Source organism: Erinaceus europaeus, chromosome 3 (assembly GCF_950295315.1).
Source record: "Erinaceus europaeus chromosome 3, mEriEur2.1, whole genome shotgun sequence".
NCBI lineage: Eukaryota > Metazoa > Chordata > Mammalia > Eulipotyphla > Erinaceidae > Erinaceus > Erinaceus europaeus.
The window spans coordinates 125,507,686-125,531,212 of record NC_080164.1 but is presented as its reverse complement, the minus strand read 5'-3'; the positions used below and the strand labels follow the sequence as shown (position 1 = coordinate 125,531,212).

General features: G+C 41.5%; 2 protein-coding genes across 2 annotated transcripts in view; both read left to right on the top strand.

Moving 5' to 3' along the window:
• SDAD1 (SDA1 domain containing 1) overlaps window positions 1-15,235 on the top strand; it is a 37,262-nt gene extending 22,027 nt beyond the window's left edge. The window contains exons 15-22 of the mRNA XM_007519813.3: window positions 375-472; window positions 554-630; window positions 1,828-1,945; window positions 3,529-3,623; window positions 4,520-4,710; window positions 4,818-4,902; window positions 6,068-6,229; window positions 12,219-15,235. Coding sequence (XP_007519875.1) covers window positions 375-472; window positions 554-630; window positions 1,828-1,945; window positions 3,529-3,623; window positions 4,520-4,710; window positions 4,818-4,902; window positions 6,068-6,229; window positions 12,219-12,266 — 874 coding nt within the window. The 3' untranslated portion in view covers window positions 12,267-15,235. The remainder of the gene's footprint in view (window positions 1-374; window positions 473-553; window positions 631-1,827; window positions 1,946-3,528; window positions 3,624-4,519; window positions 4,711-4,817; window positions 4,903-6,067; window positions 6,230-12,218) is intronic.
• A 2,254-nt stretch (window positions 15,236-17,489) lies between these two features.
• NAAA (N-acylethanolamine acid amidase) overlaps window positions 17,490-23,527 on the top strand; it is a 36,820-nt gene continuing 30,782 nt past the window's right edge. The window contains exons 1-2 of the mRNA XM_060187884.1: window positions 17,490-17,724; window positions 18,190-18,354. Of these exons, the coding sequence (XP_060043867.1) occupies window positions 17,525-17,724; window positions 18,190-18,354 (365 nt within the window). The 5' untranslated portion in view covers window positions 17,490-17,524. The remainder of the gene's footprint in view (window positions 17,725-18,189; window positions 18,355-23,527) is intronic.

Sequence of the window (23,527 nt, the reverse complement as noted above, 5' to 3'; positions counted from 1 at the left end):
TGTCCCTTGAAAAATATTTCTGGGGAAATGACCCTAAAGACCTTTGATTATCTTTATTTGACCTACATCCCTTCTAACCCTAGAGTTGGGTGAATAGATGTTGTTATTTACTTTATAGAGAAGTAAATAACATACATACTTTATTTTAGTAGCAGAGAAAATAGCAATAAATCTGTCTGTAAGGAAAACTGTGAGGCTGCCCAACCTCACAGTCTCCACCATACTATAGTTTTAGACACCCAAGTCCTATGAAACCCAATTGATTTAGTTCTTTCTAGGAATCCTTGTGAAGTTGATTTAATTCTTTCTAGAAATTCTTGCGAAGTTGAACAAACGGTTGTGGGGGGGTGATTTATTTATTTATCTTTTTCTAGAATCAATGCTATAAAAGAGATAACGGCTAGATGTCCTTTAGCAATGACTGAAGAACTCCTCCAAGACCTAGCTCAGTACAAAACACACAAAGATAAGAGTAAGTTCTCTGTTACTATTTGTAGACTATAAAGAATGTAGACTGCTTACTCTGAAGTTTCTAACTAAAATTATTTTACAGATGTGATGATGTCTGCTAGAACTTTAATTCAACTATTCCGAACCCTAAATCCTCAAATGTTGCAGAAGAAATTCCGAGTAAGTAAAGCATGCATTTATTGACCTAAAAGGTTATAGCCCTTTAAAGTCAGAGTATTTCCTACCATTCTAGTTACTGAAGACTCACATCATGATAGCTTTTTCTTTCTCTTTATGTCCAGGGTTATGTCTGGAGTTCAGTGCCAGCACTATGAATCAATCCACTGCTCCTAGTGGCTTTTTTTTTTTTTTGGTGGGGGGGTAATAGGATAGAGTTAAAGTTAAATTGAGAGGGGATGGGGAAGACAGAAGGAGAGAGAAAGGTAGACACCTGCAAGCCTGCTTCACCACTTGTGAAGCAACCTCCCTATAGATGGGGAACTGGGGTCCTTGTACTTCGTACCATGTATGTTTAACCCGGTATGCCACTGCTAGCATTTTTTAAATTTTTTTATAGGGATTAATGGTTTACAGTTGACCCACTAGCATTTTTTAAAGCAATAGAACTTTTCTTTTTCCTCACCTCATTATAGCTGGACCCATTGCCTCACACATACTTAGTATTCATGGTCTTACCTTGCCCAGCTTCTTGTTATCATTTTTGATAAACAGTAAGGAGGAGAGATGGAAAAACAGGCAGAGAGAGAGGAAAGAAATACTGTAGCACTGTTCTACTATCCATGGATTCCCCCCGGTCCTCCCATGTAGTGTGTGGTTAAAACTCGAGGCTTTGTATGCAGCTCTGCTCTACTGGATGAGCTGTCTCCCAATCCCAATAAATTATTTTTAATTAAGGTGTGTACATCGTTTTTTGTTTTTTTTCAGATATAATGCTATTTGTATTTATAGCATTAGTAGACTATCATACACTTCTAAGCATAACTTTTATGTACTCTGTGAAACTGAAACATTTGTGTGACTCACTTTATTGATATGCTTTATTGCTATGTTCTGGAAATGAATTTGCAGTACCCCCAAGGTATGCCGGAATGTAATAGAGAAATGGTTATCTTGAGATTTGAAGAATCTGATCAGTTATTTTCCAATAACTACCCTTAAAAAATGTGAGTCGGAAGAGAGAATAAAATAGTTAGGCTGAGTTCTTTGACCCAATACATAATGGATACTGTTTGTTGTTTATTTCCATTTTTTGTAATTCTCCTTTCTAGTTTACACTTCACAATCTTAGAAAGTCCTTTCCACAAAGAACATTTTGCAGTCTAAGCACCTTATTAAAAACAATTTTCATTCCTTTAGGGTAAGCCCACAGAGGCTTCCATAGAAGCAAGAGTCCATGAGTATGGAGAATTAGATGCAAAAGATTACATTCCAGGAGCAGAAATTCTGGAAGTTGAAAAGGAAGAAAATGATGAAGGTACATTGTGTTTTACCATTATTCAGCATGAGTTGTTACTATTTTATCTGTATTGACTTTGAAATCTTTATGCTGTTTGAACATTCAGCATGTATTGCACATGCCAAGTATTGTCAGAAGCAGTGAGGCGTGGTTCCTGCTCTTAGGGAACGTGCATACAACTCTAGGGAAAGCCTTTCCATGTCCTGCATAGTGACTCTTTCTCAAGAGTATGATTATTTGTTTGTTGCCTAGGGAAAAAAAAAAAGTTGGGATTAGTTTTTAGTGTACCTGTAAAACTTCATATGAAACATGCTTTTAGAAGTTCTTCAAGATTGCTTGAGAAACTACATGTTAACTTCCAGCACTAGACTTATATTCAGCTTAACAGTAAACCACAACTCTCAGATCAACTAACTAGACTTATAATCATTGCTGGAATCTATACTCCTTCACTGTTATCACAAAGATTTCAACCAAACAATAAAATGCTAACAGAATTTATTATTGGAGTGGGGCATGAGGGCAGAAGAGATGTCAGACTGATTTCAGAGACTTGAGAGGAAAGGGAAAAAGAAAAAAAAAAAAAGAAAAAAGAAAAACAACCTTAGGGAGATATTGAAGAATGGTAACATAGCATAGACTTTTTCATGTAGACCCAGCCAAGTCCATAAAGGGTATCAGAAACTACTGGGTGGACTAGGACAGAGTTAGAATTGGAGCCTTATCATGAGTGGTTGTGTACATGCCACACCAGAGATCCAGGGCACTCACTATCTTATGGGAAAATATTGAAAAAGTGTAAGTAACTATAATATTGAAAAATTACTAATGTGTCACTCTTGTTAAAATCCCTGGACCTTTTTTTTTTTGGGGGGGGGGATTAATGTTTTACATTTGACAGTAAATATAATAGTTTGTACATGCATTAACATTTCCCAGTTTTCCATATAACAATACAACCCCCACCAGGTCCTCTGTCCTTCTTTTTGGACCTGTATTCTCCCCCCCCACACACACACACACACCCCAGAGTCTTTTACTTTGGTGCAACATGCCAATTCCAGTTCAGGTTCTACTTGTGTTTTCTCTTCTGATCTTGTTTTTCAACTTCTGCCTGAGAGTGAGATCATCTCATATTCATCATTCTGTTTCTGACTTATTTCACTTAACATGTATTTTTCAAGGGCCCAGGACCTTTTACTGAAGTGTCTACAAGCTACTTTGTATTTGCTGTGTGGTAAAGATAAATATACAGGCACAGTTTTGATGGACACAAGTTGATTTGGTGGAAAGAACATGGCCTCTACTGTCAGACATGACTTTCATGATTTCAGTGTAGATGGCTTTTTCTGTCAGTGTAACTTGGGCCAAGTTACTTTTAAAATCTGTTCCGCTTCTGTTAAAGAAAGTGAGAAAGTTATTGTAAGATTTGGCTTATGGTAGGTACTTGGTCAATGTATATATCCTGTTCCTTAAGTTAATTAAGTTTATGTGATTTACATAATAAATTTGGCTAGTAGGATATTTGAATTTGATTAATTTACTTTTCTTTACCAATATAAAACAACATTACTGACAATGCTCTTTTCTCACCCACACAGATGGGTGGGAAAGTGCCAGTCTTAGTGAGGAGGAAGATAGTGATGGTGAGTGGGTTGATGTGCACCATTCCTCCGATGAAGAACAGCAAGAAATCGTAAGTCCTAAAACATTCTGATGTTCATTAAAACATAATTTGGGGGCCAGGAGATAGCTCATTCCAATGGAATAGACACTTTACCATGTGTAGCGCTCTGGCCCCACATGAGGGCACTGTGGCACCAGGGAGACTCCATAAATGGTGCCATTGTTCTATGATGTATCTCCTACCCCACCACTTCTACATCTGTATAAAAGGAAAGGAACGAAAAAATCAGCTCAGGGGAGGTAGTCTTGAACATAGGCCAAGCTGTGATGCCAGGGGAGAAACAAACAGTTTATACTAGACATCATTGGGAAACTGAGATCTCTCTTGAGCTAGTAGCTTTTAAAAGGCTAGGGTGGGAGAAACAGCATAAAGGTTATGCAAAAGACTTCTATGCTTGAGGTTCTAGTGTCTCAAATTCAATCCCTTGCACCATAATTAAGTCACAGCTGTGCAATACTCTGGATAAAAATTAAAAACTCAGGGAGTTGGACGGTAGCGCATTAGGGTGGCGCAAAGCTCAAGAACCAGAGTAAGGATCCCAGTTTTAGTCCCTGGCTCCCCATCTGCAGGGGAGTCGCTTCACAGGTGGTGAAGCAGGTCTGCAGGTGTCTTTCTTTCCCCCTCTCTGTCTTCTCCATCTCTTTCCATTTCTCTCTGTCCTAACAACAACAATAATAACTACAACAATAAAAAACAAGGGCAACAGAAGGGAAAATAATTTTTCCCCTACCACTGGATTTTATTTACTTATTCTAATAATAATATCAGACAATAGTAGGACAAAAATAGCTCTTCAGAACAATAATAGAAGACAAGGTACAGAGAAGTAAATAGGTGAACAATAAGAATAAATAGATATTTTTTTAAGTAAATAAATAAATAAAATTCTATTCCTTGCTTTTAAGTCCAAGAAGTTGAACAGCATGCCGATGGAGGAGCGGAAAGCCAAAGCTGCAGCCATCAGCACTAGCAGAGTTTTAACTCAGGAAGATTTCCAGAAGATCCGCTTGGCCCAAATGAGGAAAGAACTGGATGCTGCCCCTGGAAAGGCCCAAAAGAGGAAATACATTGAAATAGACAGTGATGAGGAGTCCAGGTAAAATGGCCCACAGATGAGGCCTCAGTTAATACACATGGAAGTAAAAGTACTAGGGGAAAGGAATTCCACCCTTGTTTCATGCCATGTTTTTTTTCTCCACCCAGGGGTGAGTTACTGTCTCTTCGGGACATTGAACGTCTTCATAAAAAGCCAAAGTCTGACAAGGAGACAAGACTAGCAACTGCAATGGTTAGTGGAACATACCATTCTATAGTTTAAACAGAAAGTAGCTACAGTGAAATGTAGCCTAGAGCTTGTATTAGCCACCGGATGGCAATATTTTAATCTTTTAAAGTTATAATGAACATAGAAGAAAACACAGTATTCATATAGATGAGTTTTAACAAACAGAAAACTATGTAACCATTACCCAAAACAAGATGAGAGTCAAAAAGAGCACTATTAGGAACCAAATGATGGCGCACCTGGTTGATCACATGTTATAGGGCGCAAGGACCCGGGTTCAAGCTCCCAGTGCCCACCTGCATGAGGAAAGCTTCAGGAGTGGTGAAGCAGTGCTGCAGGTGTCTGTCTCCCCGCTCTGTCTCACCATTCCCTCTCAATTTCTGGCTGTCTCTATAAAATAAAGATAATGGGGGGGGCTATTAAAGGTCCTGGGGTCAGAAACTTAGTATACATGGCAAAGTTATTGGAAAAACAGAGTAATGTTTACAGTCGTTGATTTTGTGAACTTTAACTTACTGTAAGCACTGTTCATTTTGGCCCCACATTGCTTTCTGCATTCCATTTGTATTTAAGTCTGTTCATATACTTATATTTTATTTTTTATTTATAAAAAGGAAACATTGACGAAACCATAGGATACGAGGGGTACAACTCCGCACAATTCCCACCATCAGAACTCCATATCCCATCCCCTCCTCTGATAGCTTTCCTATTCTTTATCCCTCTGGGAGTATGGACCCAGGGTCATTATGGAGTGCAGAAGGTGCATATACTTTTAAAACTCGGTATTTTTTCTCCTTCACATCTTTGCATCTATTACCTCTACTTCCTGAAATGTCATGTCCTTCCCCCTCCTACCTACCATGAATGCCTTCATTCTGCAAAAAAAGAAAAAAGTGACTCATGTCTTAGTTTCCCTTTCTAGGAATCTTGTCTGATCATGACAGCTTGGATTATGATCTTTTCTTCCACTGAGCTTCTATTGGCCCAATATACTGTGGTCATTTTTCCTTTAGACTGAATCTCTGGGGATTGAAGACTGTGTTCCATTCACCTTTTTGTCCTTGGTATCCAGTGTAGTGCCTGGCACAGAGAGATATGTGTATTGTCTAGATAACTCCAGAATTGCGTTGTTTAGGAAGTAATATCAATCTTTTTTTACTGATAGACTGGAAAGACAGACCGGAAAGAATTTGTGAGGAAGAAAACTAAAATGAATCCATTTTCCAGTTCTACAAATAAAGAGAAGAAAAAACAGAAGAACTTTATGATGATGAGGTATAGCCATAATGTCCGGTCAAAAAATAAGCGCTCCTTCCGAGAAAAACAGGTAAGTTCCACTTGAAGATTGCTATGCTTCAATAATGCTGCCATTCTAAGATGTGTGCATTGGAGATGGAGTTGTACTTTCTAAGGACCTTGTGTTGTTTGTGTATTATGGCTGTGGATTGTGGAGAGTGTGAAGAGGTAAAAGTGGTTAGGGTACATGAATCTTATACGTAGTTATGGTTCAGCTGTGTGACCAAGGCAAGAGTCAGTTATTCTTTGATAAGGAGTACGGGGCCTGGTGGTAATGCACCCGGTTAAGAACACTCATTACGAATAAGAGGAGTATAAGTCAGATGTTTGTTGGTTATCTCTATCTGACTTCCCTCCCTGCCCTCATTTTTTTTAAAGTTGTACCCATATTTATTTATTTAATTAATTTGTATATGTATTTATTTTAACAAATAACACACACCAGTTTTTATAGCCTCCCACAACTGGTCCCCCTTTCCTATTTTCATCACCTCAAAAATCCTAGTACTCTTGTCAGTGTCTTATAATTTGTCTTACATTGTTTTGTCTGTTCACCAATTTTACATCTTTTTTTTTAATTATATATACATTTTATTCAAAGCTAGCTTGTTTTTGACATATCAGCAGATTAAGTATTAAGTAGCCTGCATACAGTTTTTTCCATTTTATTGGGGGTTAGGGGTAAATGAGTTACAGTACAGTTATAGACATATGGGTGCAGCTTCTTATCTCCCCTGAGAGATCTTTGTACACCTTTGCCATATCAGTACAATTTATAATATCCAAAACTTGGAAACAACCCAGATGTCCAAGGACAGATGAGTAGCTAAGGCCTGTCAACCTGAAGTCTTTGCAGAAGGGCATTGAAAGGATCATATGTGAACTCTTATCTATAGCTCTTTTTTTTTTTTTTTTTTTTTTGCCTCCAGGGCTATCGCTGGTGCTCAGGTTCGGTGCCTGCACTATGAATCCATTGCTCCTGGTGGCCATTTTTTCCATTTGTTCTTGTTGCTGCTGTTACTGCTATCATTGTTGCTACTGTTATTGTAGAATAGGACAGAAAAACTGAGAGAGGAGGGGAAGACGGGGGAGAGAATGATAGATACCTGCAGATCTGCTTCACCACTTGTGAAGGGGGCCCCCCTGCAGTTGGGGAGCCAGGGGCTCAAACTGGCATCCTTATACTGGTCCTTGCGCTTCATGCCATGTGCACTTAACCCAGCCCTACTGCTAGGCCCCTATCTGTAGCTTTTAAAGAAAGCACTATACATTTTTCCAAAGTTATTTGTACCAACAGAGCACAAGGATTTCATTTTTAAAAATATTTTATTATTTATTTATTCCCTTTTGTTGCCCTTGTTGTTTTATTGTTGTTGTTATTGATGTCGTTGTTGTTGGATAGGACAGAGAGAGAGGAGAGGAAGACAGGGGGAGAGAAAGAGAGACACCTGCAGACCTGCTTCACCACCTGTGAAGCGACTCTCCTGCAGGTGGGGAGCTGGGGGCTTGAACCGGGATCTTTAACGCCGGTCCTTGCACTTTGTGCCACCTGCGCTTAACCCGCTGCACTACTGCCCAACTCCCCAGAGTTTCATTTTTTTTCCACCCCTCTTTAACACTTGTTGCTGCCATTGCTATAAGCTGCTCTCACAGTTGTAAGGTGGTAATTCATAGTGCTCTTAATTTTTTCATTGGCAGTGAGCCTGCCAACTATCTCTATTGCCTTTGTGGAAGTATTTATTAAAATCTGCTAAATCAAGTGATTTCTAATATTTAACCCTGTACAGAAATTGTCTGACATTGTACCTGTGAAATGTAATATTAAAATTAATTGAATAATAGTTTAAGGACCTGGTACTTCATTTCCAAAAAGCTATTAACTGTGTGTGATAGTATCACAGAAACAGTTTCAGTGGAGTAGTGCACATGGAATAGTTCTGTCATTAGCATGTATGTGCCCTTTTGCAAAGCTTTTAGGTTTATAAGTCTTAGGGGTTTCACTTCAATTCATTTTTTTATCTTTGATGGGTAGACCTAGTCTACTCTTTTAGCTTGCTTATTTCAATAATTTATTGTAAAATACATGCATGCTTTTTCTCAAACATTGTATATTATTATTAATCAATGAGAAAGAAGGTGAGAGAACCAAAGCATCATTCCGACGCATGCAGTGCCAGGGGTTGAACTTGCAACTTCATGCTTCAGGGTACAAGACATTATCCACTGGGCTATTACATTTATATTTTTGTGTCTTCCTGTATTGGAAGTGTACCAGAGTCTATGTAAATATACTCTGAAGAACCTTTAGGAAATCAGGGCAAGGGTGAAATTCCACATTTGAACCAGTGTACATAACTTGCTAGCCAAAGGAAAGCCAAAGTATTTACAGGGAGTACACTTTACTGTGGAAACAATATCAGTAAGAAAGTACCATTTTGGGAGTCGGGGGGTAGCGCAGTGGGTTAAGCGCACGTGGGGCAAAGCGCAAAAACCAGCAAAGTGCAAGGACAATGTAAGGATCCCAGTTTGAGCTCCCGGCTCCTCACCTGCAGGGGAGTCGCTTCACAGGCAGTGAAGCAGGTCTGCAGGTGTCTCTCTTTCTCTCCCCCTCTCTGTCTTCCCCTCCTCTCTCCATTTCTCTCTGACCTATCCAACAACAATGACAGCAATAAAAACAATAATAATAACTACAACAATGATAAAACAACCAGGGCAACAAAAGGGGAAGAAAAATAGCCTCCAGGAGCAGTGGTTCCATGGTGCAGGCATTGAGCCCCAGCAATAACCGTGGAGGCAGAAAGAAAGAAAGAAAGAAAGAAAGAAAGAAAGAAAGAAAGAAAGAAAGAAAGAAAGAAAGGACCATTTCAAGTCTACCTATTTGTTTATTTAATCTTTCTCATCCTGAACTATATTCAACATTATGTAAATAATAAAAGAATAGGGAGTTGGGCAGTAGTGCAGTGGGTTAAGCGCAGGTTGCACAAAGCACAAGGGCAGGCATAAGGATCCTGGTTCAAGCTCCCCACCTGTAGGGGGGTCACTTCACAGGCGGTGAAGCAGGTCTGCAGGTGTCTCTCTTTCTCTCCTCCTCTCTGTCTTCCTCTCCTCTCCATTTCTGTCTGTCCTATTGATGACATCAACAACAACAACAGTAATAATAAACCAACAATGATAAAACAAGGGCAACAAAAGGGAATAAATATTTTAAAAAATAATAATACAAGAATAGTATTTTGAATAGATGTTGTATAAATAATAGAATATTTACAAAGCAATGAGACTAGAAAAGGAAGGCAATGCATGTGACTGGTTAAAAAAGGAGGATCTTACAGTGAAGCCTCTAGGAAGATAAAAGGGCGTGAGGGTGGAGGGAGTGAGAATATATTTGTTCCTTTTGTTCAGATGGTAGCGTTTGAATGGAGAAAGAAGCAAGGTGTATGAGAGATTATTCTGTGCTGTTGTAAAGTTGAATAAATAAAATTAAATTCTTATAACTCTGAATTATAACTTAGCTACACAGCATTAGTTCTTAATACATGGCTTGACTATTTTTGAATTTTTCACTTCTTAATTCACTATGTAATAATCTTCTGCTGGTAGTGTGATTAAATCAGTTTTACAAATGAGAAAATAAGATGAGCCCATAGCCATGAAAATTGAATTAAAATGAACTTAATTTTTTTTTTTTGCTGATTCTTTTTTTTTTTTTAATTTCTTTATTGGGGAATTAATGTTTTACATTCAACAGTAAATACAATACTTCATACGTGCATAATATTCCCCAGTTTCCCATATAACAATAACAACTCCCACTAGGTCCTCTATCATCCTTCTTGGACCTGTATTCTCCCCACCTACCCAACCCAGAGTCTTCTACTTTGTTGCGATACGACAGTTCCATTTCAGGTTCTACTTGTGGGTTTTGTTTTTTTTTTTCTGATCTTGTTTTTCATCTTCTGCCTGAGAGTGAGATCATCCCATATTCATCCTTCTGTTTCTGACTTATTTCACTTAACGTGAATTTTTCAAGGTCCATCCAAGATTGGCTGAAAACAGTGAACTTAAGTGGTCTGGAAGGTGGCACAGTGGATAAAGCATTGGACTCTCAAGCATGAGGTCCTGAGTTCAATCCCTGGAAGCACATGTACCAGAGTGATATCTGATTCTTTCTCTCTCTCCTCCTATCTTTCTAATAAATAAAATTTTTTTTTAAAAAAAAATTTTAACCTAAAATATTTAGACATTAAAATGTAGAAAGTAGACAGTTTCCATATCCTTCTTCTTCCCCCTTCCACCAACTTAACAAACAAATTTATTGGGAGTCAAAGAGTGTTACTTGATAATTTTATTTATTATTTATTGGGTACAGACAGAGAGAAATCAAGAGGGAAGGGTGAAATCGAGAGGAGATAAAGAGATGCCTACAGCACTGCCTCACTGCTTATCCCGCTGCAGATGGAGACGGTACCTGGGTCCTTGCACATTGAATATGCTGAACCAGGTGTGCCACTGCCTAACCACCCCCCTTCCCCCCCCCCCTTTTTGTTGCCCTTGTTGTTGTAGCCTTGTGGTTATTATTGTTGTCATTTGTTGTTGGATAGGACAGAGAGATGGAGAGAGGAGGGGAAGACAAAGAGGGGGAGAAAAAGATAGATACCTGCAGACCTGCTTCACCACCTGTGAAGCTACCCCCCTGAAGGTGGGGAGCCGGGGGCTCAAACAGGGTTCCTTATGCCCATCCTTGTGCTTTGCGCCATCTGCGCTTAACCCGCTGCACTACTGCCTGACCCCCCCCCTTTTTTTTTGATAGCCACCGGGGTTATCACTGGGGTTTGATCCCTGAACAACAAACCCACTGCCATCAGCTTTTTTCTTTTATAGAGACAGAGAGAAAGAAAGAAACCTGGAGTACTTTCTTTACCTCTTGTTAAGTCGCCACACCCCACCCTCACCCCTTCACTGTTGGAGACCAGGTGCTTGAACCTGGGTCCTTGATCATGGTGTTGTGTACACTCAGCTAGTGTGCCACTGCCTGGATGCATTACTCTAGAAGATGAAGCTTAGAACCAGTCAGGTTAGAGTAAATAATTCAGTACTTCCATTTATCTTACAAAAATCCAATACAAAATAACTAAACAAGTTACAAATTATCCCATAATAGCTGGAGAATATTAAAACACATTGTTAAGGTTTCAGATCTGAGTTGATTTCTTTATATTTGAATCATTATAAAAGATGTGTTAACATTTACTTATTGCAGGTTTTTTTTTTTTTTTTGGTACATTTATGACATTAAAGCCACTTGAAAATCTGCAGTTAAGGAAAGATTTGTCTTTGTTATGAATTCCTTCTATCAAAATATCTTAAATCTGCATACACACTAAATTCTTTTTTTTATTATTTTATTTATTCTCTTTTGTTGCCCTTGTTTTTTTATTGTTGTAGTTATTATTGTTGTTGTTACTGATGTCGTTGTTGGGTAGGACAGAGAAAAATCAAGAGAGGAGAGTAAGACAGAGGGGGAAAGAAAGATAGACCTGTGCTTAACCTGCTGTGCTACCACCCGACTCCCCTAAACACTAAATTCTATTTGAAATACTTTAGAAGGAGGGGTTGGGTGATGGCAGTTTGTTGAAACACATTTCCAGGCACAAGGATCTGGGTTCCAAACCACAGCCCCCACCTCTGGGGGGGAGCCTCATGAGTGGAGAAGCAGGTGTCTTTCTCTTTCTCTCCTATCTCCATTTCCCCTCTCAATTTTTCTCTGTTTTATCAAATAAAATAGAAGTGGGGGGTGACCTCTGGTGTGGTGTCTTCATAATGCCAACAGTGAGCCCCATTCCTATTAGTTAGGAAACCTAAGTCTAGATGCAAATTTGATCTGTCATTGATTATTTGAGTGTGTTTTTTTTCCAGGATGATTTATAAGTAGAGATTCTATTTTGGTACACATCTATATAACAAAATTAGCACCTTGAGTCACCGTGTTCAGTTTTCTGTTTTTATTTTTTATCTTACAGCTGGCACTACGGGATGCACTTCTGAAAAAGAGAAAAAGAATGAAGTAGCTTCCAAGCAAGTTTTTCATCCGAGGAGAATGCCATTAATCTAAAAACTAATAGAGCAAGAACACTTGTTTACATTAAAAACCCCAGAGACACTGTATTATAAAAACCACACTAAATTTGGTAGTGTTTAGTGTGTTTTCATTTTGGGGAATGTATTTTGTTCAATGTGAAGGTGTTGTTAAATCATTTTTATTTAGTGTTCATGCAGAAGAAAAATCACTAAGTGTCTATTAATTGTTATAACAGATGAAAAAAATGTATGAACCATAACACCTAAAAACCATTCACAGCTTTTTGGTGTGTGTGTGTGTGTGTGTGTGTGTGTGTGTGTGTGTGTGTGTGTGTAGGAGGGGAGACACATGTATGTATATTTGCTTGTAGTCTAGTGTAAATAATCCTCTAGGAGAGATAGATCCATATTTCTATGGGTTTGCAGACTAATTCTGCAGGGGATAGGGATTACATATTTTCTTAAAACAAAACAGGACATTGTTACAAGAGTAAGAGGTTCTTACTTGTAAATAGGCTTACCTGGTGAAAACAGGTTTCAGCTGTACAGATTTCGGATAGACAGTTTAGCTCTTTAGGTCTATCCAAAGATATCATTTTTTTTTTTTAACAATGCTTACTACAGACTTTTGGTTAAGAGCTTACTTTTTAAATATCCTTAAGTATAAGTAATAATCTTACAGTATCTTTACTTCATGATTCATGCTTGCAAAGAGGGGGAAAAAATCAGATTGATTTCCTGATATCTCCAGCCTCATGTTTGCCTTGCCTTGCCTTGCTAAAGGGTTTTTTTTGGTCAAATAGTTACTCTTTCTTGTGAGTGTTGAAAGGAGTGTGTCATTGTCTCCCTCCCCTAGGTATACTTGAGTAGATTTCAGGGGACACTAGACCCCTGGGAAGTTCTTCTATCATAAGTTGTTGTGTTTGGAAAAACTTTGATACCTTTTGGACTAGATTTTTTAAATAGTGCAGTAGATAATTGTTGTTACTTTAAATCAAAGTCAAAAGTATTTTTCTTCAACATTATAAAGCAATTTCCAAACTACATTTGTTCTGTCTTTGAGTTCAACTTCAATTATGAGTAAAACTCTGACTTTCCCCAAAATGCTCCAGTCTATTGGGGGTTCATCATAAAAACCATGAGATTGTGTGGTTGAATGGTACCGTCCTAATGAAAAGTTGTCAGAGGTAATACTTAGCAATTTCTGTGCTTCATAAGAAGTGCCCAATGCAAATTGAATTTTTCAGGCCTAAGACTGCTCTCTTTTCTGTTTTTGAACTGGTTGTCTTCTCATGGGTATCTTCTCGTGTATCTATACCCAGGAAAATAATAAAAGTAAAATTCAAAATGGTCTGACAGCTAATGTCCACAGCTTTGCTGTGTGAATTGTGCTTGTGTCTAGAAATTCCAGCCTTCATTTAGACTTTCCCACCCTTAGGTGCCAAGAAGTCAAAGTCCATTCTGTGTTCTGACTTCTGTTCTACTGTGACTTCACCTTTCTCTTAAACTAAGATTTATATGCAAACAGATTTTAAAAGCTAGTGTCTTTTGACTCTTGCTTAGTCCTATAATGTCACTTCTGTTTGATCTTTTTAGATTTTCACAAAGTTGAGTGCTGCTAAGAAAAGCAGAAGAAAATTTCTGGGTAACTTTTACCTTGACAAGGCAGTCATGATAGGAGTTTCAGCTTTTTTATCTCAGTTTTTCGTTAGAACAGATATGGGTGAATTCAAGTTGTCCAAATTCATAATATGTATTAGTGATATACAGTTTAGAATCTGGATATATGTTTGTGATCTTAGCATATTCCATTAAAAAGGGGTCTGTTCTCTGCTATATTCCAAATATCCCAGGTTCTATAAATATAATACCACTTACCTCATTTATTGTCTTGAGAATTTTAAGACCTAATATTTTATAAGCATTTACCATAGTATTTGCTATAAAGTGAGCATTCAGTAAATTGCTTGTCAAAGTTCACATACATCTGAAATTTATTTTTCTGCTCAAATTACTGGAAATGAAACTAGTTAAAATTAGTACAAATACTTGTTTTTTATTTCTCATTCATTTTGGAGGAAATAGAAATGTTAATGTGGATATTGAGGGCGGGGGCCAATAGCATAATGGTTATGCAAAAAGACACATGCCTGAGGCTCCAAAGTCCCAGGTCCAATCTCCTGCACCACCATAAGCCAGAACTGATTAGTGCTCTGGTAAAAAGAATGAATATTGAATGCTTATTGTATGCAGAACACTCTGCTGGCTACTATGTAAGTAGAAGACAAAATATTTGAGCCACATAGAAGCTTGTAATTCATAGAAGCAAATAGACTTACCAGATAACTGTGCAGTGCAAGACTGCTTATAGAGCTAGCAAGAAAGGTGCAGTGTTGATCTGGGAGCATCCTGAAGAAGGGGCAATTCAGCTGGTAGGAAGGTGCAATGCCTACTTGGTATCAGCTGGTGCTTCTGAGGAATATGATAGCATAGGAAATACATTCCTGAATCATAAAGAAAAAAGTTGTGGCATGCAAGTTGACATCATTTTAAGATTATGTCTAATAGGAAGTTTTGTTTTATTCTGTTTTTTTTTTTGGAAATGTATAATTTGTTGCATGCTGTTTTTGTATTAACCATAATGTTTAAGCAGTCAGAATATTCTATGTATTCTGAATACACATTTTAAAACTGTTCTACCAATACCAAGTGGTACTGTTTTTTTATATAAAAATTAAATATTAACTATTGCTTACATGTTTTATAGAATGTGTTTTACGAGATTTAAAAAGATCTTGAACATGAATAGGATTTAATGTGGAACTTTTTTGTTTTTTATAAGGATTTAACGTTTCTATCCTGCATTGGTGTTTGGCCTATACTTGCTAAAAAAAAATGCAAGCAAGAGCAGTGAACCAATTTCTGTATTATTTAAGTAGTATTTATTTGTATAGAGTACTTCATAGTGGGTGGTAATCTTACTTTCTGCTGCAAATTTTGCTTTCATTGTTTTTTCAATTTGATCTTGGTAAGGAAAAAGTAAAATAAAGATTATTTGATCCATGTATGCAACCTTTAGAATGTTTACAATAGGAAATCCTTATTATAAATAAAAAGGACAGAAATATAAGAGTATTTGGCGGTAGTGCAGCGGGTTAAGCCCAAGGATTGGAGTAAGGATCCCGGTTCTAGCCCCCGGCTCCCCACCTGCAGGGTAGTTGCTTCACAGGCGGTGAAGCAGGTCTGCAGGTGTCTTTCTCTCCCCCTCTCTGTCTTCCCCTCCTCTCTCCATTTCTCTCTGTCCTATCCAACAATGACAACATCAATAACAACAATAAAACAAGGGCAACAAAAGGAAAAATAAATATTAAAAAGTATTTGGGTGGAGTTAGATAGCATAATAGTTATGCAAATGGATTCAACACCTGAGGCCCAAAGTCCCAGGTTCAATCCCTGACACCACCATAAACCAGTGCTCTGGTAAAAATAATTTTAAAAAAAAATTATTTACATAGGCCAGGCAGTAACACACCTGCTTAAATGTACACATTGCCATGTGTAAGGATTTGGGTGCAAGCCCCCTGTCCCTACCTGTAGGGGGAGACTTCATGAGCAATGAAGCAGTGCTACAGGTATCTCGTCTCTATCTCCCCCCCCCATTTCTGTCCTATCAAAATAAATACTAACAAATGTATTTACAGTGTAATCCATTTGTACATGTAAGAAAGTGGAGGATAATATAAATTCAAAGTATGGGGGTTGGGGTGGTAGCACAGCAGTTTAAGTGCACATAGTGTGAAGCGCAAGGATGGGGTAAGGATCCTGGTTCGAGCCCCTGGCTCTCCACCTGCAGGGGAGTCGTTTCACAAGCGGTGAAAGTTCAAAGTATGATTTTCTTTGGTCTTGGAATCATGCAGTGAGGGTCTTTCCTCCCTACCTTTTCCTTCCTTCCTTTCTTCCTTCCCTTTCTGAATAGTGAAAAATATGTAGGCCATAAAAATGAGGGTGTGGGACCTGGGAGTGTGTACATGGTACCATGACCAAGGACCTGAGTTCAAGCCTATGATGTCCACCTGCAGGAGGAAACCTCCAGGAACAGTGAAACACTATCTTCCCCCGCCCCAACGTACCTCAATTTTTCTGTCTCTAAAAAAAGAAGAAAAGAAAGGCCACTGGGAGCAGTGGTTTCTTGTGGGCATGGAGCCCAGAGATAACGTTGGTGGCAAATAATAATAGGACAAGCAGGTGGCAGTGATATTATTGGAAGAATAAAAACATTTACAAGATTCCAATTTCTACTGGTTTACCACAGTTACTGGATAACCACGCAAATAAGAATGTCTGGGCCTTAAGTCAGGTGGTTTTCCCAAGGCAAGTTTTCTATGCCAGTGGGATCATAAAAATAGATAAGGTTAATGGCTAATGTAAGTAATTCTGAAGGTGGAGTTTGGATTCTGACAGCGGGGCTCGGAGGCTGACAATCGGAGGCTCAGCAATCACTTCTCCAAGCCTCGCTTCCCTCATCAGGAAAACCCGGGCAAATTAGCAGAACCTATCTTTGGGCTTGTTTTTAACGGTTAAAGGTGACAGTAGGCAGAAATTACGCGGCACGTAATTTTTAAAAAAAAAAAAATTTATTGTCTTTATTTGTTTATTGGATAGAGACAGCCAGAAATTAAGAGGGAAGGGGTTGATAGACAAAGAGACCTGCAGCCCTGCTTCACCACTTGTGAAGCTTTCCCCCTGCAGGTGGGACCAGGGGCTCGAACCTGGGACCATGGCACATAAATCTTAGCAAACGTTTTTCGCTTTTTTTTTTTTTTCTGAAAAGGGGTGGAAGTGTTGAACAGAAAAACACCCTCTGCCCTTAAAAAGTTCAAAATCTTTGAAGAATTTAAGGATGAGGCGATGAGGGGGCAGTGGAAAGCAATAGATGCCAGTCTACTTCTGTATGGTCCTCCTACTTATGCATTTCTGAACTCTTTCTCAACCTTTGGCTGCAGTTGACTCGACCCATGTGGGTGGCGGGGTGGGAGTAGGGTGACAGCCTGGAGGCATTGCAGCGGAGGCCTAGGACCGGGGCTGGGACCCTCTGGTAACTCAGGTGGGGAGTGACTCGGGGTGTGGAGGGGCGGGGTAGGAGCCGCTCAAGCCCCGCCCAGGGTTCCCGCTCCGCCCCGCCCCGGCTCCTCCTCCAAACTCTCGGGGCGCGGGCCCTGAGCTCCACGGTCTCAGCTGCGGCCAAACCATGCGCGCTGCGGGCCCGGGGGCGCGCCAGGCCCTGAGCCTGGTGCTGCTGCTGCTGTGGGGGCCGGGGGCCGCCACCTCAGACTCTGCCCCGCCGCTCTTCAACGTGAGCCTGGACGTGGCCCCCGAGCTGCGCTGGCTGCCGGTCCTGCAGCGCTATGATTTGGACTTCTTGCGCAGCACGATGGAGCACGTCCTGCGGTGAGCGGGGCCTGCAGGGGGGGCCCCCGGCTGCCAGCCCTCGGCGCCGCCCACCGAGACCCCCGCGCCTCCCCTGCTGGACCCGGGCCGCACCCGGGCTTGGCCACTGCCGCTCGGCTCCCAGAGGGAGTGGGAAGAGGATCTGGCTGGTTGGGCTTTAGAGTTCGCTGTCACCAGTTAACACGCCCTTCTTTGAGACGTTCCAGGTTCAGGGGGCGCGAGCATTGTCCCGAGGAGGGGTGGGGGTGCCCCACTAGTTGAATCGGGGACTCAGTCTGCCCTGGCAGGACCCGCAGATGTCCCAGCGCTTCCCTTTGGGGGCCTCGGCTGCTCGGGCCCCGCCTTCTCTCTCTGGACGCTGCGAGTTGGACGCTGCTGGCTGGCAGCCCCCTGGGGAGGGGAGGCACCTGCATTCAAGCATCTCAGCGCCGGAAACACTCTTACTTTACGCCTCTTCGCTTCTAGGGACTTGGTCCCGGTGTGGGTCCACTCGGTGATCCGGAAGGCGGCCGGGGAGCTGGAGCATCTACTGCCGGAGCCCTTCACCCGCGAGATCCGGGGCATGTGCGACTTTCTGAGCCTCAGCCTGGCCGACTGCCTGCTGGTCAACCTGGCCTACGAGTCCATGGCGTGAGTGCCCGGCTGTGGGTGGGGACTCGCTCCCAGGTAGATAACCAACACAGACAGGGTGGTGGTGGCTGGGCTGTCAAAACCTCCAAAGGTTCCTCTTTGCTTCTCTGGGTAAATCTGAGCCGCAGACCAGAAGCTTCCAGCAACAAGCACCTCCCTGACCCTTTCTCCCAAAAACAGAACGTGACTTCTATCTGAAGCCCCCTTCCAGATACTGTCAGAGTTTCTAAACTCAATTCAAAAAGTACCGCAGCCTGGGGCCACTTCTGCCTCTGTCTATTCCTAGTCCCAGGACTTTCAGGAAGTGCCCGCTATCTCCCAGCTCCCAGTTATTAGCCTTTTCCATGGGTGCTACTGCTTCACAAACTCTGGCCTTACCCTCCCCGCGTTCCAGTTCTATCCTCCAGCCAAAACCATGCTGTGTGACGTTTCCCTCTTCAGCCCACAGTATTGTCAAATAGCAGTTTAAGTCTCTCTCTCTCTCTCTGTGTGTGTGTACATGTGTGCTTCTTAAATGTGGGTCTGGTGAGTACCACCAAGGGTGCATATTGAAAACTAATTGACTAGGGGGGCCCAGCCCAAACCTAAGAGCTCAATCCAGGGATGGAGCACAGGAACCTGCATTTAAATGCAGGTTTGTCTCCCCCCCCCCCCTTGCCCCTGGGCAATGTTACAAAGCGGTGGGGCCACACACCTACCTGTGTCCTTCCTGAGAGTTTTCTGGAACCCCATGCAGCCCCTCACACAGTTCTGAGTTAGCATTTCAGATTTTTTTTTCATGAGAAGTTATAGTCACCAAAATAAGTACTTTCTGGTGCCATATAAATATTGATAGTTTAAAATAAAACTGTTAACACAGAACTGTTTTAAACATATTCAGTGTAATTTCAATACACAGCAATGTGACACTCTTCATTCATTTATAAAAATAAAATGAGTAAGCTCTTAAAGAGGCGGGAGATGAACAGAGCAAGAGCCTAATGGTAGAGAGTTGGCTTAGCAAGCTGGAGCTGCACAAGTCCAAAAACCATGGAAGTGAAGAGTGAAGGATGCCTGCATCCATCCAAGAGCCCTCCAGGCTTTCAGGGTGTCTGGCCTGGCTCCCCTGCTTGAGAGGGTCTTCAGAGGATGCAGCTGCTTCTGACTGAGAGGACACCTTCCAGGGGCCCTGTGGCAGGCTACTACTGGTCACCATAGCCAAAGTTCGACATCCTCGAGGAAACACTCACGAAAGACATGTCTCTGATATCTGATTACTGTAAAAAATGGCGACTAATCCCTAGCACTGCAAAAACGGTATCATCTGTTTTCCATCTACACCATGCCTCGGCCTCGCGTAAGCTTAATGTGCAGCTTGGCGATACGAGAATCCGGCATGAAGCCCAGCCAGTCTATCTTGGCATTACTCTCGATTGCACCCTGTCATTTTACAAACATCTCATAAAAACTGCAGCAAAGGTGGGCGCGAGGAATAACATCATTGCAAGACTGGCCAGCTCCTCATGGGGCGCGAGCGCTTCCACACTACGATCATCATCTCTGGCATTATGCTATTCCACTGCAGAATACTGTGCCCCAGTATGGTTCCGTAGCCCCCATGTCCACTTGGTCGATTCCAAATTATATTCCTCCATGAGGATAATTTCTGGAACCATCCGTTCCACCCCGGTTCCATGGCTGCCAGTTCTTAGCAACATCGCCCCGCCAGATATTCGTCGGGATGTGGCATCATCTAAGTTCATTTCCCACGTCTACGCTCGACTGGACCTGCCAATGTACGCGGATATCTTCGCCCACCCTGTCCAACGCTTGACGTCTCGTCACCCAATCTGGTCCCCTATGCCTACACTGAACTTCTCTGTTCCAGACTCTTGGAAACAGAGTTGGCAGTCAGCTGAGGTCAAGAACAAACACCTCATCACAGACCCCTGCAAGCGTCAACCCGGCTTTGACCTAGCACGTTATGACTGGGCCCTCCTCAATCGCTATGGAACAGGCCATGGCCGGTGCGCCGCTATGTTCCATCGCTGGGGAGCCAGAGATGACCCGAACTGCCCCTGCGGCTACAGACAGACTATGACCCACATAGTCAATGACTGCCACCTCTCCAGATTCAAAGGAGGTCTCGAAACTTTACATCAGGCTCAACCTGACGCTGTTGATTGGCTACGGAAGAAGGGCAAACGCTAGAAGAAGAACCATAGCCAAACTTCAAAGAGACCGCAGGAGGCAGGTGTGACAGCTGTACTTATGCTCCAATAAACTTAGGCTCAAAGTTTAAATTCAGCTTCAGGATCAAGCATTCTGTGTCCCTGAACATCATGTGAGTGTCTGCCTGCCTGGAGAGGCCCAGAAGAGCCACCAGCAGAGATAGGGGGTCGCTGATTCTAGGCTACCCCAGCACCAACCTTATGGTTGCTTTCTTATCTGTTCAGAAAAAGCAAGAGTGGCATTCCTCTCTAGAGAACTGCATCTCTCTTGCTATGGACAAGGACCAGCCTGAAACTACTACCCAGAACGCCATCCCTGTACAGAGGGAGGATGGGACATGTGAGTCCTTCCATTTGGAGCAGATGTCTGAGGAGACCCCAGCGTGTCCAGTTTTAATATGCACAGACTCATTTTACAGGAGAAGGTGCAAATGATGGACATCATGGAGATTTGTACAACATCTTTAACAACAAAGTCACCTCCATGTTTTCCTGCATATCCCCCAAGTTGTTCTTTAGCACTTAAATAGTATATTATTTATATTATATTACATTATATTATACTAGCAAAATAAATATTCCATATCTCTATAAAAGAAAGTACTTTCCAGGATGTTTTTGGAACTAGCCCCCTCTCATCTCAACTCTTGAAGTTAACCCAGAGACCCTCCAACCTTGTGACTGTAGGGGGGATCTTGGGCCCCATGTCTGTCTGCTGCATTTATGCCCCATGTCCCTCAAAGCTAGGGAATCTTCCCTCAGGCCAATATTAGAGACCTCAAATGGCATGACAAAATGTGGGCTAGGTGGTCTGGGTGGTAGTACAGTAGATAAAGCATTAAACACTCAAGCATGAAGTACTTAAGTTATATCCCTGGCATTGCATGTGCCAGAGTGATGCTCTGGTGTCTCCCCCAACCTCCCTCCTAACCAAATATCCCTAAGTAAAAACAATAGGATATTCCTTTCAGATCCTCTAACATTGGTGTAATCAGTAACAAGTTCTGGAATTAAGAGAGGTTTGACTTGCCCCCTGCCTTCAGGACTCACTGCTTTCTCTGCAAACCAGCCTTATTTATTAAGTCCTTTAGATATTTAGAACTTTTGACTGACAAAAGATGATGTAAAAAATGTTCTTGGGCTAATGAAACTTTTCTTTCCCCTGCAATCTCTCCAGAACTCCTAAGCCTAATGGGGTAAGAGACATTGTGTCTGTCCTCCTCTGTAGAGAAATACTTTGAGGCACAGATAAGACATAAATTCATTGTTTTAAAGTGAGCTACTGGGTGCCAACCTCTGGAGATGGTATTACTTGTTATGATGTGGAAACTAAGCTTGCTGGAAGTCAAGTGGATGACAGGTGGCCAGAGCTGCTGCTAAAAATCTTATGTCTCAGGTACGCTGCCTGTGTCTCTCCCAAAGCAGAGTCTGGCTCCCTCTGTGTCCTCCCTGCTTGTGGGCTGCTTCTCACTGAAACATTTGAATGTGACACACAAGTGTTGTCTTGCCAAATGGAAAAGTTATTCTTGAGAAAGTTTCTGCAAGCCTTGTTTTAACTACTTCCAAGGATATATGAGTCCCTTGCTTAACATGAGCTCTTTGAAGTTAAGAAAACTTAAGGAAAAACAAAATTAATACCAAGCTTCCCTTTTTATTCTATTTTTAAAGATTAAGTTTCTTTTTTAATGTTTATTCATTGTATAGAGACAGACAAAGGGAAGGGAGGGGATAGAGAGGAAGAGAGAGAGAGAGAGACACTTGCAGCACTGTTTCACCACTTGAAAAGCTTTCTGCCTGCAGGTAGGGACCAGGAGTTTGAATCTGGGTCCCTGTGCATTGTAAAATGTGCACTCAACCAGGTGCACTACCACCTGGCCTCTCCTTTTTATTTTTTAAAATTAATTAATTTATTTTTACCAGAGAACTGCTTTGTTCTGGTTTACGGTGATACTAGGGATTAAACCTGGAACCTCTGGTGCCTCAGGCATGAAAGTCTGTTGCACTACTGCTGATGATATCTCCCAGGTTCTTTTTTTTATTTTTATTTATAAAAAGGAAACACTGACAAAAAACATAGGATAAGAGGGGTGCAACTCCACCCAATTCCCATCATCAGAACTCTGTATCCCATCCCCTCCTCTGATAGCTTTCCTGTTCTTTTTTTTTTTTAAAAAAAAAAAAAAAAAAAAAAGGAGAAATTAACAAAACCGTAGAATAGGAGGAGTACAGCTCCACACAATTCCCACCACCAGATCTCCATATCCCCTCCCCTCCCCTGATAGCTTTCCTATTCTTTAACCCTCTGGGAGTATGGACCCAGGGTCGTTGTGGGATGCAGAAGGTGGAAGGTCTGGCTTCTGTAGTTGCTTCCCCACTGAACATGGGCATTGCCTCTCTCTTTCCCTAGTAGGGTGGGTCTCTGGGGAAGCACAGCTCCAGGACACACTGGTGGGGTCGTCTGTCCAGGGAAGTTGGTCGGCATCCTGCTGGCATCTGGAACCTGGTGGCTGAAAAGAGAGTTAACATACAAAGCCAAACAAATTGTTGAACAGTTAAGGACCTAAAGGCTGGAATAGTGCAGATGAAATGTTGGGGGTTATTCACTGCAGATTATTGTGCACTTTTGCTTTCAGGTATATATTTTGCCCTAGTTTATGGATACGTGTGAACATATGCTTTATCTCAGGGGACCTGGTCTATATCTAGGTTTTGGGACTTTGTTAGGAAGTGAAGCACCTGGAATGGAATTAGAGAATCCTATGAAAGGAATGATCTCACCTGAGTAATGAAGCTGAAGGGTTGTCATTCCACACCTGAAGTCTCTGGACACAGTCTGAAGTGAAGCATGCTGAGGTGGCACTCGTTTTTGCATTGATTAGGTTGTGATCAGCTGATGCAATATTATTTTATATGAATTGAGAGAAGCATGCAGGAAAGTGCGCCCCACCCTAAGGTTCCAGGAC